Source organism: Pan paniscus, chromosome 10 (genome assembly GCF_029289425.2).
Source record: "Pan paniscus chromosome 10, NHGRI_mPanPan1-v2.0_pri, whole genome shotgun sequence".
Taxonomy (NCBI): Eukaryota; Metazoa; Chordata; class Mammalia; order Primates; family Hominidae; genus Pan; species Pan paniscus.
The window spans coordinates 96,184,229-96,200,126 of NC_073259.2; the positions used below are offsets into that span (position 1 = coordinate 96,184,229).

The 15,898-nt window shown below is 34.2% G+C and overlaps 1 protein-coding gene across 1 annotated transcript in view; it reads left to right on the forward strand.

Annotated features, from left to right (window-relative positions):
* The window catches only part of TMTC3 (transmembrane O-mannosyltransferase targeting cadherins 3), a 57,672-nt gene that overhangs the window by 2,157 nt on the left and 39,617 nt on the right, over nucleotides 1-15,898 (forward strand). The window contains exons 2-5 of the mRNA XM_008953701.4: nucleotides 3,897-4,113; nucleotides 8,904-9,122; nucleotides 9,900-9,999; nucleotides 15,726-15,841. Of these exons, the coding sequence (XP_008951949.3) occupies nucleotides 3,925-4,113; nucleotides 8,904-9,122; nucleotides 9,900-9,999; nucleotides 15,726-15,841 (624 nt within the window). The 5' untranslated portion in view covers nucleotides 3,897-3,924. The remainder of the gene's footprint in view (nucleotides 1-3,896; nucleotides 4,114-8,903; nucleotides 9,123-9,899; nucleotides 10,000-15,725; nucleotides 15,842-15,898) is intronic.

Genomic DNA, 15,898 nt, shown 5'->3' on the forward strand with positions numbered 1-15,898 from the left:
ATGTATTCACTTACAAGTTTTGTTTGTCTGTATTACTCTTTTCTACCCTACTGCCACCACCCTCTTGCTCACATTCATAAACTCAAGGTGCCTGGTCTCTAATGGTAAATTTTATTCTAATTTTTCAGAAGTGAGAACAAGTTCATAGAAGTTAAGTAATAATTAATGAAGCTAAGATTGTAACCTAGATCTCAGTGACAATTGTAACTAAAAGCAAAATCTTACCTAAATTTTATTCTTTAACTCATTCTAACAGTATTTTTTATCCTGTTTCCTGTACTAGGCACTGGGGATACAGCAGTGAACAAGTCAGTTCTGGCTTGAACAAGTCAACTAAGTTTTTATGCATTGTAGTCTGTTTGTACCTAAGTGTGAGTCAGGACGTTTAACTCAAGTTCTAGTTCAGTAACTCACTGTATATTTTTGAGGAAAATTGGCAAAACTCTATTATTTTTCATCAGATTTTCTGCACCTGTCAGTTTTCATCAAGAAATGGGACTTATGTGACAATGTTGTAAGTGGCCTTGTTATAAGAACACTTGTCTGGACCTGCCTTCTTTCTGCCCTAGGCTTTTGTGAACAGTTTTATCTGACCAAAATCACTTCACAAGAAGGCCTCACCTTTTATTATTGCTTACCTTTGTTCTCTGTAGCAATGAATTTATATTCCTTAGATGTTACTTCTAGTTCCTTTTTGCTGACTTACCAAGAAAAGTCATAGTAGCTTACTTCTCCGAACTCTAAAACAAAGCATGGCCATTTTGTATCCATTGCGTGTCCTAAACATTTTGTTTTGCCTTATCTTCATGGCAAATTAAGCCATGGTTAATGGCTTAATTCACACTGACTCCCTACTAATCTTTCCAGTTTCCTCATGTTGAAGGAAGACAAGTGTCTACTTGCTGCACACTCATTCTTGTCCATGAAATTAAGGCAAAACAATTTGCCTTAATACAATTTACAATTTTATTGAAGGGATTGTATTTAGTTTTGTATATCTATAATGTAGCTCATGAGAAGTCTTTGTGAACCAAAAAGTGTCTAAGACAGGTCTCAATCAACTTAGAAGTTTATTTTGCCAAGGTTAGGGACATGCCGAAAAGAAATAAACACTGAATCACAGAAACAGTCTGTAGTCTCTTCCTTTCTCTAAGATGATTTTGAAGGCTTAAGTATTTAAAGGGGAAAAATCCATTGGAAGAGAAAAAGGGTAGATATGGTAATCTACGTGTTGCAAGAGAAAAAGAGCAGAGAGGGAAATAGATATTATGTATTCACGTGGGGTGGTAAATCAGCACTTTACGTGAGATAAGGTGAATGTCATAAAGTAGCTACCTGTGGAGATATTTAACATTTGATGTGTAGCTGTCTGCTAAGAACAAAAGGAGAGCAGTTTCTTGCATGACTCAGCTTTCACCCTAATTTTTTCTTATAGACATAATGAATTGAGATCCCAAGTTTTATTTTCCTTTCACATTTCCAATTGCACTTGGATTTTGTGCACATATATAGTAACACCCCATTTTTGTAAGCAAACAGAAATCAGTCATCCCATCCACTTAAACTGCATCTGTAAGTCTGCTTCTGTGCCTAGGAAAAATTAGAAGTTCTCACAACTAACAAGAATAGTGTGTTACATGTTTGCAATAATGGCCCCCAGTGAGTCATGTCCCCGTCTGTCTATGCCTTTGTGTAAATCTGTCCCTTCCCTGCAACCTCTACTTTGCAGGTGACTCTTGGAAGTAACCTAAGATGACTCCACAACTGAGCTCATAACATGCTGTCTCTCCCTTTCTCTCATACTATGCTCCCTTGGGGAATCTTAAAAATTCTGTCATCTTGGCCCTTTTATAACTTCTTCCCCATTGATTCAGGATGTACCTTGCTTGAATAATAATTTTTAAAATACGCACTAAGTAGAGCCTTATAAAGAGCTTGTGCATTGAACCTTGCCCTCCTGTTGTCCTGAGATCATCATTTAAGAAGTCCAAGATAACCTATTAGAGGATGTGTTAAAAAGTAGCAGAGACTAGTTTTCAAAGCTGAGAAATCTACCCTTTAAAAGCCATCCAGCCCTAATCAAGCCACTGGATAACTATAAGCACATGAGTGACCCCAGGCACAACTAACCGAAGAACCATAAACATACCTATATATTTGTGTGTGTGTGTGTATATATATATATAAAGATATATTGAAGAATTGAATTATTTTGAATGTATTCATTTTTAAGTACTTCAGATGCCTAACTTAACAAAGAAAACTTTCTCAGTACTTAAATAACTGATTAAATTTAGGAAATAAAACTTAAAACTACAGCAAATCCCAAGTTCTTATAAAAATTCCAATACTATTTGTGTATTTAGCTAATTATTATACTTTTCAACTACAGTTGTGAATCCAGAAACTACATAGTCAGTAGTTTAATATGTTTATTATGTTTAATATGTTTATTATACATATTATTATATATTTTAAAATTATAGTTATGCAGCTAATATATCAAAGTCTCCAGTATGTCAGATTCTCTTAAAGGTTGCAGTTACTCTAAAAAATCAGATGCATAATTTAATATTGTTTATTATGCATATTATTATATATTTTTATATATTTTTTAATTATTTAATTTATTTTAAATTATTTTATTTAACAATAATTTAACAGCTAATGTATCAAGTCTCCAGGATGTTAGATTCTCTTAAACATTGCAAGTACTCTAAAAATTAGATACATAAGTTGTTCCCAAGTATAACTTTAAAGCATTGAAACCACAGGTTTAATTTACTTTTTTCTTCTATTAATTTTAAACTTTCCTGTGGTTAGAACATTTAACCAAACAACAGTTTGTCACCCCAAGTGAACTGATGTTACCAAGCCAGTGGCCTGAGATTATTTATGGGAAGAGAGGTTTCTGACCTGTACACAAAACTTGATTTTTACCTACCCAAAGATAGATATCCTGAGTTGTTTCATTTGGTTTTTCTAAATTACAACATGTATATATAGCTGTCTTATATTGGATCCCATTTCCTGATTTCTGTATCTTTGTTTCTTAATATACTGTTTCATTTTACTAGTGTACCTTTTCTCCTAGTTTCTTGAAAAGGAACATCAGAGGTAAATTTTTTGAGACCTTTAATGACTTAGGTTTTTATTCTACTTTCCCACCTGGAAAACTTAGGTTTATTAATATAGAATTTTAGTTTAGAAATCAGTATTCCTCAGAAGTTTGAAGCATTACTCCTTTTTTATTTTGGAAGGGAATTTTTTGTTTTGTTTTGTTTCTAACAGCATTTTGGGTGAAAAAAAAAAGATTTTTGATTCCTGATCCTTACTCTGGAAACTTTTTTATTTCCAGAAGCTTTTAGAATCCTATTTGTTTTCAGTGTTGTAAAGTTTTACAGAATTTTGTGCCCAGTAGAAAAGGGATGGACGGTCTCAACCTAAAATATATGGACAGACTTTTTTTTACTTAGCCTTTATTTTCAATATGCTGCCTGTTCCCTGCTATCAGAGCCCCTATGTTTTAAATAATCCACAGAGGAAACCTCCAGTCTTCTGCCTTGGAATAGGAGAGAAGGTTACTTGGCTTTATCCCGTAAGAGAGGGGGCTGACATAATGTCCCTGTTATCAGAGACCGTATGTTTTAAATAATCTACAGAGGAACTCTCCAGTCTTCTGCCTTGGAATAGGAGAGAAGTTTACTTGGCTTTATCCAGTAAGAGATGGGGCTGAGTTTCAACAATGTGATTAGCTTATGCTTCTTAGAAGTGGATGGCATTTTAGCTGCGCTTTTCTCTGGAGAATTAATATGCAATTACTTACCCACCTACTAAAATTGAACTTACTTGGAATAAATATGTTCCTTATTTTATCTTCATGATTTTTTTTCCAGTTTTTGTCCAGAAGCGCTTATACAAAAGATGGCTAATATTAACCTAAAAGAAATAACCTTAATAGTAGGTGTGGTTACTGCCTGCTATTGGAACAGCCTCTTTTGTGGTTTTGTTTTTGATGATGTTTCAGCAATACTGGATAACAAAGACTTGCATCCATCTACACCTTTAAAAACTTTATTTCAAAATGACTTCTGGGGAACCCCTATGTCTGAGGTAAGTAATTACTTATATATTACTTGTACATGTCTCAGATTTTGAAATATTCTGGTATTTTATTACTTCTAATTCTTTATCAACATTATCATCACAGCAGTTACAGATTTTTAACCCTAAAATTTTTATATGAAACGTAACATGTTTGTAATAAATTGAACAGGAAGCTGAGGATGAGTACTTTAAAGCAGTACTTGATTATTTCTTTGCCTGTGTACCTTGGCTGCTGCTTTTTTTTTTTTTTTTAACTTTTATTTTAGATACAGGGCTATATATGCAGGTTTGTCACGTGGGTATATTGCGTTATGCTGATGTTTGGGGTACCGATCTGTCACCCAGACAGCGAGTATAGTACCCAATAGGTAGTTTTGGCTTAACTTCTTAAAAATAGTATATATTTATGTGAAAAACAAATGTATAGGGAGTGCAATAGGTGTAATACATGCCTATTTCTTGCTAATTGACTTTATTTCTCTTTTTTCTGTCTTGTGAGTAAGGCAAAAGAGATGTGATATATTTCAACATTTTAAAATATGGCAACTTCAATATAAATAGATAAGAATTTAAGAGTAAAAATAGTAAGTACACATATTGCCAATTTCTCTTGCAGAAAAAGTGGTTATTACAAATTTTGAATCTTTGTCCTATCTCTTACATAATAGTTATTTAGGTTATATATCGAGAACCCAAAAGTTTAGTTCAATAATTTAATATTTTATTCATCCATGTGGTTCATTTTTATGAGGGTATTTTTACTGTTTTGAAGGTCACTGTTAAACTGTTTGGGATTAAACCCTTATCAGCTTGATATCATATAGAATGGATTCTAATTTTAGTTATGTCATATATTAGCTGTGTGAAATAGGTGAGAATACATCTTTCAGATGGAAAGTCATTTTCCTGATCTGTAAAAGAGGATAATTCCTTTCCAAAATAAAAAAGAGAGTAATGCTTCAAATTTCTGGGGGATATTGATTTCTAAACTAAAATTCTATATTAATAAACCTAAATTTCCCAGGCGGAAAAGTAGAATAAAAACAAGTCATTTAAGGTCTCGAGTAATAAATGAATTACTTTATCTACACTACCTGGCACATAGATATTGAATAAATTGTTGAAACATAACATGTAACTCTCTGCAATGTTAACAGTACGTTTCTCGGTCATTGTGGCCTCTTTCCCCATTCCCCAAATTTGGAAGCCTCTCAAGGTTAGGGATGGAATCTTTCATTCCTCTGATCACAAGCACATATAATTATTTTGTCTTGTTTAGTAAGAAGACTTTATTCGCCTTTTTGTTCTCACCCAATTCTAGCTTTTGAAAAAAAATCTTTTGATAGTAAGGGGGAAACTATGGCCCTATTATACATTATTCTAGACAGCTTGTCCTCCTGTATACCTACCTTTGATCTCCAGAGACCCTCAGAACTATGTGTCCATTCCCTCAATTTATGCTAGTATCTGTTATGATTTTAATCGTAATGTTGAGGTTTTGAACTGATGGTTTAGCTGGCCATATTAAATGGTCTCATTTTCTAGATTAGGCTATTCTTGTATTGCTATAAAGAAATACCTGAGACAGGGTAATATATAAGAAAAGAGGTTTTATTGGCTCACAGTTCTATCAGCTGTACAAGAAGCATAGCAGCATCTGCTTCTGGGGAGGCCTCAAGAAGCTTGCAGTCATGGCAGAAGGGGAAGCGGGAGCAGGCACTTCACAGCAAAAGCAGGAGCAAGAGGAGTACGGTGGGAGGTGCTACACAGTTTTGAACAGCCAGCTCTCTCAAGAACTCATTGTAGCAAATACAGTACCAAGTGGGGTGGTGCTAAACCATTCATAGGAAATCCACCCTAATAATCCAATCATTTCCCACCAGGCCCCACTTCCAATATTGGGGATTACATTTTGATATAAGATTTGGGCAGGGACACACACATATCACATACCATGGTGTCAGTGATCTGTTCAGTGATTTTCTCAGCTTTGCAGATTGAAAATTTGGTTTTGTTCAGAAAGCCCGTAAGCAGATGGACTAAGAAAAAGACTCATATGTTCTGACAGAATGGATGAACAAACTAGAATAACAGTTTATTAAGAGTGAAGAGTGTAGTTGTGTAGTTTCCTTGTATTTTCTGATGGGCATATTCTCTCCCTGAAGGCAAATGTGACACTAGGGAAAATTATTCTAGGTAATTCTTAGGTGTCATAGGTTTCATGATAAGCCTGGAATTAGCATATTCAAAGATCTAATCATTGATATCATCAAGTTATGATAGCCTAGAATATACGTGTCCACACGTATCTTACAAGAATTTTTGTACCAATGTAGGTCTTAAAAACACATTTTGGGCTTAGGACATTCTCCTAAGCCATATAAATACTGCTGTATTAGGGGTCTTTGGACTCAGGTGAACCTCTCAGTGTTTAGATTATCTCTCTAGTAGGCTTATGCTATAGATATGTGCTGCTCTATTTATTGACAGTTCATTGGATCTCAACCCTGACTGCCGTATTAGAATTTGCCTGGGGCATTTAAAAGAATGAAAACATATTACCAAGGCTCTGTACAAACCTGTTATTTCATATAATCTCAGAGTGGGATATAGGTATCAATATTTTTGTCTTATTTTGTGTGTGTGTGTGTTTAGTTGTTGTTTTGTGTGGGAGGGAGGGTGGGGCTTTTGTTTAAGTCATCCAGGTGATTATTTGGTATAGCCGTGGCTGAGAGCGAGGGGGCTGTAATGAGCCACCTTCCTCTGGCATTTGGCCTATGAAGTACCTTGTGCTAAGGTAACTTCTGCAAATATTTTATCTCATTATGATTTTGCCATCCCTATATTGAGATTCACATTAACAGGGAACTGTTAGCTTAATCATTCATTATACTGTTGTGTATTTTTATTGCCAACTAATATGAGTAATTTTTTCTTTAATATGCCCAAAAGTAATAATGATCTGAATTGTTTTATTCATAATGGCCCTAGGTGTTTTCACAAAGTAAACTTAGTATCTAATAGGCTGATGATTATTTGTCACAGTGGAATCTGAAATAGATCCCTAATGAGTTATGTGAATAATTATGTTAATAATTGGTCTGTCTTGTTAGTTGGTCATCACCTATAGTATATGTATGTCTAATAGTCCTAACTGAACAATTATGTATACTGCAATTCAAAATACATATTCCCTTCTACTTTCTGAGTACATCCTTTCACCTAGAATATATGTTCCATTGTAGCCACAGTGACATTTCAGGTACTCAAAGGGTTTCTAGAGTCCTTTTCTACTTTCTAGTACAAATCATGTCAGTTCAATACAGTGCCTTAAAAATAGCTTTATATGCCTGAGATGAAATTTGAAGGATGTAAAGGAATGAGGCAAGCAGGAAAGAACATTCTAAGTAGATAGTACATTATGGAGTATATAGTCAGTACAGAGATACTAAAATGTTCCTAATTTCAAGATGAGAAAGATTTATTCTTTGTGTTTCCTAATGTTCCCTAGTAAGGATGAACAGGCTTAAGTCTACTTGTGTGCCAGAAAGTTACAGCAAAATATGATAGGAAGTAGAAGAGCAAAGAAGCTGAATATGGATGCGTATATTAGTCTGTTTTGCGTTAGTATAAAGGAATACCTGGTAATTTATAAGGAAAATATGTTTATTTGGCATATGGATCTGCACACTGTACAAGCATGGCAACAGCGTCTTCTTGGCTTCTGGTGAGGCCTTGAAAGTTTTACTACCTGTAGAAGGTGAAGGGGGAGCAGGTGTATCACATGGTGAGAGAGGGAGCAAGAGAGAGGGGAGGAGGTTCCAGGCTCTTTTAAGCAACCAGCTCTCACATGAACTCATTACAGTGGGGAAGACACCAAACCATTCATAAAGGACCCACCCCCAATGACCCAAACATCTCCCACCAGGCCCAACCTTCAACATTTCAACCTCCTCATATTTCAGCGTGAGATTTGGAGGGGACAGACATCCAAACTATGTCAATGCCCTTTGTATAAAACTACAAAAAATAACTTGATTAATATTTTATATATATTTGAACTGTGTGTTTTATTCTTAAATCTGGTTTGGTTTTGTGTTAGGGAAAGAAGTATTTCTGATTAAATGTAACTTATAATTTAAAAAGAGATTCAGTACTTTACATGAAATTTTATTTATTACCAAAGGAGAATACCACAAGAATGGTGTCTATTTTCATATTCTAAGAAAGTTTTTACTCTTGTATTACTCTCTGTAATTTGGGAATTCCTAGTTTAATATATTCAGATTTACACATTATGGAGATGTTTTTCATAAAACAGCTAGACAATACCTTTTTGAGTCATCACTATTTTAATTGAACTGGTAAGCATTCTGTTCTTACATTTCCTTTTGAAGATCTAGCCAGTAGTTACATGAACTTTTGTATTGCTAATAGATATGGAGGCGGGCTTTGGAGAGAATCCTGTGCTCTAACTTGACCAATGCCGGCATTGTCTTTTTTAAAAATTGTTATATTGAAGAGGAATTAATTGTCAAATGTCCTTTTACTGTTAGTTCTCTGACCACTGTATATCAAGGAGGAAATTAACCTTGTTTGTGGACTAAGGAAATAGAAAAACACAGATTATAAAACTGTATTTTATTTTTGTGTTACTCTTAGGACATTTCATATTTTATTGTTATTTCTCAGTAAAATGTAGATATTAATATCTTTAATGGTAAATGCAGTGATGAGCTTTTGTACCCTGTTGGACCAAGGTACTTTAATAATCACTGATTGTTTTTTCCTTGTAGGAGAGAAGCCACAAGTCTTACCGTCCCTTAACAGTATTGACATTTCGCTTAAATTATTTGTTAAGTGAACTAAAACCAATGTCATATCATCTCCTGAATATGATTTTTCATGCTGTGGTTAGTGTGATATTTCTCAAAGTATGCAAACTTTTTCTGGACAACAAGAGTAGTGTGATTGCTTCTTTACTTTTTGCAGTGCACCCAATACACACAGAAGCAGTAAGTAAAACTATGAACTGACTTTTTTTCTTTTTCCTTTTTTACAAATCCTGCACAGTGATTATAATGGTATATATTTTTAAGAAAAAAAAAATTAACCCTACTTTAATCCAAATATTTGAAGACTCTTAAATTTGTACAGTTAATTCTTAACTTTCTAGTATGCAAAGTCTAACTTCCTACTGTGTAAAATTTTTAAATTTTAACATTTTTGAAACATAAACATTTTTCATTCAATAATATAAAATATGTTTAGAAATATATACATGAATACAGTTCTTCGGTCACTTTTTTTAATGAACAAGATTTCTAAGGACTATTTAAAGTTTATTGTCTTTTTAAACTTTATTTTTCAGATTTATTATGAGATGTAACTTTCTGAATTTATGGTGCCTTTGTATATTAAGAACATTCATATTTTAAGAAAATATGTAAGAAGTACTTAAGTTCTAGATATTCTACCATATTTAAGTGGTTACCATTGGAGAAAGCTGGATAAAGAGTACACAAGATCTCTCTTTACTAGTTTTGAAACTTCCTATAAGTCTTATTATTATTTCAAAATAAATTTAAAAAATTATATACTGTTAAGAGTCACTAATAAATGTCTATTTATGTAAGATTCACAAATTCACCACCTGAGGGCACCCAAAGAATGTTTAAGAAACAAATGTGCACTTGAAAAGTTACGGAAATTAAAGTATTTTTACCATTATATATAGTAATTTTTCAAGATATTCTTTATTAATATGAACCCCCTTCGTTTTTCCTTTCTAGGTAACGGGAGTTGTTGGAAGAGCAGAACTTTTGTCATCTATCTTTTTTCTAGCAGCTTTTTTGTCATATACCAGATCAAAAGGACCAGACAATTCCATAAGTACATGTCTCACATTTGATTTTTTTTAATAGTGCTAAAACTTGATTAAGGAATTTTTATTTACTCCAAGTGCTTCTTATAACACATTATATACCACATTTGGGATTTATCTTTATGTATTATTTTACTTTAGCATATGTGAAAATATGAAATATGTAACATTGCTAGTATTTAGGAAGTATGTGTATAATTTATATTTTTATCTTGAGCTAATAGATTTTATATGATCTAATTTTAAAAACCAAATAACTTTAGAATAGAAGAGTTTTAGAGTTAGTCCTAGTTCCATCTTCTGTTATCTATTAATGATATAGATTCCAGTATTTCAATTGTCTTTGGATAAATAACACCTGGTAGACTGTCATATTGTTTAGGTAAGGTTAAAAGCCTCTTAGAATATAACTTTTATTGTGTGTTGATCATAGCTATTTATTGAGCTCCTACCTTGTGACCTACCCTGGAAAGTGCTTCGAATACATTAGCTCATTACTCTTAATGATTCCTGGCATTATCAGAAAACAAGTTCCAGGCAATAAAAATGATTTTTTTCAAGTGTGGGCACAGTGGGCAGAAACCTTTAAGTTCTTGGGGAAGGGGCAGATTATCTCACTGTAGTTCCAAGGTACTCATGACAAGAAGACTAGTTTTATGTGTGGAAACTGAGGTTCAAGAAACACATGATTTAGCCAAACATCTTAAGAGTGTTCTGGATTTGTAATAGTAGGTTTGCCTTTGCTGCTCTGCATAATGCCTTCTTAAAACAATTTGAGTGGCAGCATAGCATAGTACTTAAAAGCATGGACTAAAGAGTCTGGTTTCAAATTCTAGCTCCACTGTTTATTTACTAGTTCCATTCACCGTAATACATCAGGCAAATTAACCTCTCTGTGCTTAACATTTATTTATCTGTTAAATGTGCATAATAATAGTCCCCTACCTGTGCAGTGCATCATGTAGTAGGAGGTACTTTTGTAACTAATATGGAATTGCAGACCAGTATCCTCTTTAAGTACCATCCTCACCAAAGCCTGAATGGTAAAGTTAGAAAATACTGTGGCCTACAGGATTATAATCAGGCTCTCAATTACCTGTCTAATCATATCTTCTGCCATTCTTGCCCTAGCTGTCTTCACTATAGCTAGATAGACCTTCTTGCTGTTCCCAAACAGGCAGAGCACCCACCTTTATACCTGCGTTTCCCATTATTGAATTTTCTTCCCTTAGATCTTTATGTAGTAGTCTCATTTATACACTATTCTATATTATCAGGCCTCAGCTTAAGTATTTCTGTCTTAGAAAAGCCTTCCCTGTTCTAACTGAAATAGCTTTTCACCATATTATATCTTTTGTTCCAAATACTTGTACTTGGTGCTTTTTAATGATTTCTTATTCTTTACAATTCTAATATCTTGCCGTATTTCCTTAAGAATTACTTATTTGGGCTGGGTGCAGTGGTTCACGCCTGTAATCCCAGCACTTTGGGAGGCTGAGGTGGGCTGATCACATTGTCAGGAGTTTGAGACCAGCCTGGGCCAATGTGGTGAAATCCTGTCTCTACTAACAATACAAAAATTAGCCAGGCGTAGTGGCGGGCACCTGCAGTCCTAGCTACTCGGAAGAATGAGGCAGGAGAATCGCTTGAACCTGGGAGGCGGAGGTAGCAGTGAGTCGAGATCACGCCACCGCACTCCAGCCTGGGAGACAGAATCCATCTCAAAACAAAAAAAAAGAATTATTTGAAATTCTTGGTCTGTCTCTTTAAGTAATTCTGATTTAGTAGTATATGTTATTATGTTTGTTCTCTCTGTTTTATGATTGTTGTATCCTTCAGATATTTAGTTGTTTTGGCTTGTGAGCTCAAGCCACATGTTCTTCTAAAGTTATAAACTACTGTGCCTGTTAAAGGGAAAGGCCAGGGCCACTCTTTGTTCATCCTGTGAGTCTGAAGGGATGAAAGGAATTATAAACCAGGATATAAAGTTCCAGGTTCCGCAGAGCTGCTGTGGATCACTGTTGTTCCTACCAGTGCTACTAGGCACACTCCCTGTTTTCTTTAAGAGAATCAGCCTTAAGAGGCCAGTCCACCATCCCTCTGCATTTAAATGGTAGCTCTGTGGAAGTTACTGCCTAGGAGTGATTGGTTGGTTTGTACCTTTTAAAAAATATCTACCTCTTACCCCATCAAGACTTCTGAAGTGCTCTGCTTTTACCTCTGGAACACCCACTAGCCATTGTAGCTGTGGATTTCTGCAGTAACAGAGCAGAGAGTCATCTACCCAAAGCAGTCAGGAGAGGATAGAACAAAAGTTAAAAAAAAAAAATTCCCACTCTTGTCTTCTGCCTTAAATGTAATCCCTCATAACACTCACAGAACCACACATGCTTAAAATAACCTCGAAATGCTAAGGTTTTTTTTGTGTGTGTGTGTTTTGTTTGTTTTTACAAAAAATGCCTTAGAAACTATTTTTCCCTCTTACTTACCTTTTTCCAGGGTTGATTTTTGGGGAAAGGACCAACAGGTCCAGCTAGTTCACCATTTGACCAAAACAAAAACAGAGTAATGTTGTTTTCTATACCTTTAACTTGCATTTCTGAAAATACTCATTTCTAACCTGAAAATACGTAGTTTACATTTTTCTTTTGTTTATTGCTTTCTCACAATAGAACGTGACCTTCCTTAGGGTAGGTAACTTTTTCTCCATTTTTTGATCTTCATTTCCTAAAATGATTCCTAGTTTACAGTAGGTGTTTAGTATGAGTATATTGAAGAAATAAGTAAGTGAATGAATGTAATGTATTTTAAATTCTAATTGAAAAAATACAGAAATCTACCTTGGACCTCTCTTTATCCTCTTAACCACTGTGATACTTTGTACTCTTAGTAATTTTACCCTTGAAGCCACAGTTTCCATATCATCTTTGTATTCCCTATTGTATCTAGTATACACTGGCCTGTGCAAAGGTTTTCAAGTTGTAATTATTTATATTCATTTTAACTTCTATATTCATGTCCCATACCCCTTTTGTAAATATGGTGATCCAATTTCAGGGCTTTACACTTGATTTTTTATTACTTTGGGTTTCTGCTTAAATATCCACTTGTCATCAATATCACTACTCATCTTTCCCAGTGGTACTATTTTTATTTCCCTTCATCCTCTTTTTTTCTCTGTAACACTTACACTTTGTCACCATTTGACAGAGTATATTATTACTTGTCTCTCTTCCCTATACCCTTGAAATGTAGTAGATACTTAAAATAACTGTTTGAATAAGTGATTGCTGAAGATGTGTTTCTTTTACATATGTAGAGTCAGTTTAGAAGCCTGTATTTTGAAATGGGAATGGATTTAAGTGTCCTTAACTTATTTACCAGGTGTACTTGTTTTGGACAAAATCACATGTAACTTTTAACCACAGTGATCTGATTATAAAATCAAAGTGTTTATATAGTAATACAGTCACTAGAGGCTGAAGAACTGAAGTGATTGGTTTCAGTAAGACATTTGCATTTATTACTCTTAGTTGAGACGGAATTCAAGTTTGTAAAAGGTAACCATTTGCTTTTTCTTCCTTGAAGTAGAAATACAAATTACTGAGAAGCTCTGAATTTAAAATCAGAAGAACCATGTTAAAGTCTTGGTCTCCTTATTCTTTGTTACTTTTTAAAAAATACCTCTACAATTCTTTCCTCATCTTAAAAATGGGTATGATTACATCCATGTTCTTACTCCATAGAGTGATTTTAAGATTCAGTGAAATAATATATGCCAAACTGGCTATATAAACTGTTTAAAATATCTGCTTTCAATGCTATTAGTTCCTATGAGTTTTTATGTAGACATACACATCCATTCATACTATTCTCTATATCCTTCATTTGCCTAGCTTACTCTCACCCCTATTTATTTCTACATCCACCTTTCCCAGTTTTTCCATGTCCTGTATATCCTTCAAGGGCCAACATTAGGTCCAGCCTGTTTTGTAAATAACCATCTTCTGATTTCTTCCTCTATGAATTTCTTGTTGAATTTAGCATTGTAGTATAATATAATCTATTATATTAGTATTGATGTTTTGGCCTAATGAGATTATAGGATTTTTTTTAAGGAAAGAGTATTATTATACTTAGTATCTGCAACAGTTTCATGGGTTTGGTTTTTTTCATTGATTTCTTTGTTTTCGGTTATTTTTTCTTTCAGTAATTTTAGTCTATAGAGTACTTTGAAAACAATTTCAAAAATGTGTATTTCTATATTAAGCCCAATGACAAAAGAAAATGTATTCAATTCATGAATTCTGTTCTTGTTTATATTTAGATTTAAGTCAATTGTTTGAATTTTTGCTTTAGTTAATAGTCTTAATAAAAACCGAGGTCACGGCCGGGCACAGTGGCTCACGCCTGTAATCCCAGCACTTTGGGAGGCCGAGGTGGGCAGATCACCTGAGGTCGGGAGTTCAAGACCAGCCTGACCAACATGGAGAAATCCCGTCTCTACTAAAAAATACAAAATTAGCCAGGCATGGTGGTGCATGCCTGTAACCCCAGCTACTCGGGAGGCTGAGGCAGGAGAATCACTCAAACCTGGGAGGCAGAGGTTGCAGTGAACTGAGACCGTGCCATTGCACTGTAGCCTGGGCAACAAGAGCGAAACTCCGTCTCAAAAAAAAAAAAAAGGAAAAAAAAAAAAAGAAAAGCAAACTGAGATCACACAGTCATATACTACCAGATCTTTTTTTAAACTAGAAAAGAATTAGAGATTATAGTTTTTCATAGGAAAACTGAAGCCTGGAAAAGCTGCCCAAACTCACAAGTTCACAATGAACTTTCACAGTTCATTACTCTTTAGTCAAATTACTACTACATGGTAGACACTTACTTAAAGTCGATGAAGTATGTTTTTCATTTAAATAGAACTTATAGTCTGTTGCAAATTTTTTGAAGAATAGTATTTATTTAAGTGCCTATTGTTAACCACTTTCATTTTAGTTTTTATAAAAATGGGCTAGACACAATGGCTCGTGCCTGGAATCCCAGCATGGTGGGAGGATGGCTTGAGGCCAAGAGTTTGAGACCAGCCTGAGCAGCATAGCCACACCCTGTCTCTACAGAAATAAAGAAAAAAAAAATAGCCAGATGTGGTGGCACATGCCCGTAGTCCTATTTGGGAGGCTGAGGCAGATGGATTGCCTGAACTTCAGAATTCAAGGCAGTAGTGAGCTATGAGCACACCACTGCACTTACTCCAGCCTGAGTGACAGGGCCAGACCGTGTCTTAAAGAAAAAAAAAAAAAGTATAGTACCCTACTTTTCCCAATACTTCTAAATTGTAAGTTTTTAATAATTTATCAGTTTAATAAGGTATAAAGATATCTGTCATAATTTCAGGAATTTGTCTTCATTTCAGAATGATAGCTCATTAATTATGACACACAAACCTGTAAATTTCTCTTCTCCAAATTCACCACCCTACCTTTGTTTTAAAAGTTAGTATTTGATTAAATAATTTTTCTCTTTGTAAAAAATTTCAGTTCAAATTATACATGTTGATATTTTGCTTTGAATGTATAAAGTAAAAATTATTAAATTTAAGTATATTTTAAAATATGTACTACTAATGAGAAATAGCACTCACATGGATATGGAATCACAAAGTTTAAAATATTTTTTTTGATGTTATAAAATTGTTTTCTGAATTTTTATATTTTCTGTTCTCAAATTGCAGTATGGACTCCAATTGCCTTGACAGTGTTTTTAGTGGCTGTTGCAACATTATGTAAAGAACAAGGAATAACAGTTGTAGGAATTTGCTGTGTGTATGAAGTGTTTATTGCCCAGGGGGTAAGCCAAACTATAAATATATAAATTTTCTTATTGATATATTTTATCCTAGTTGAA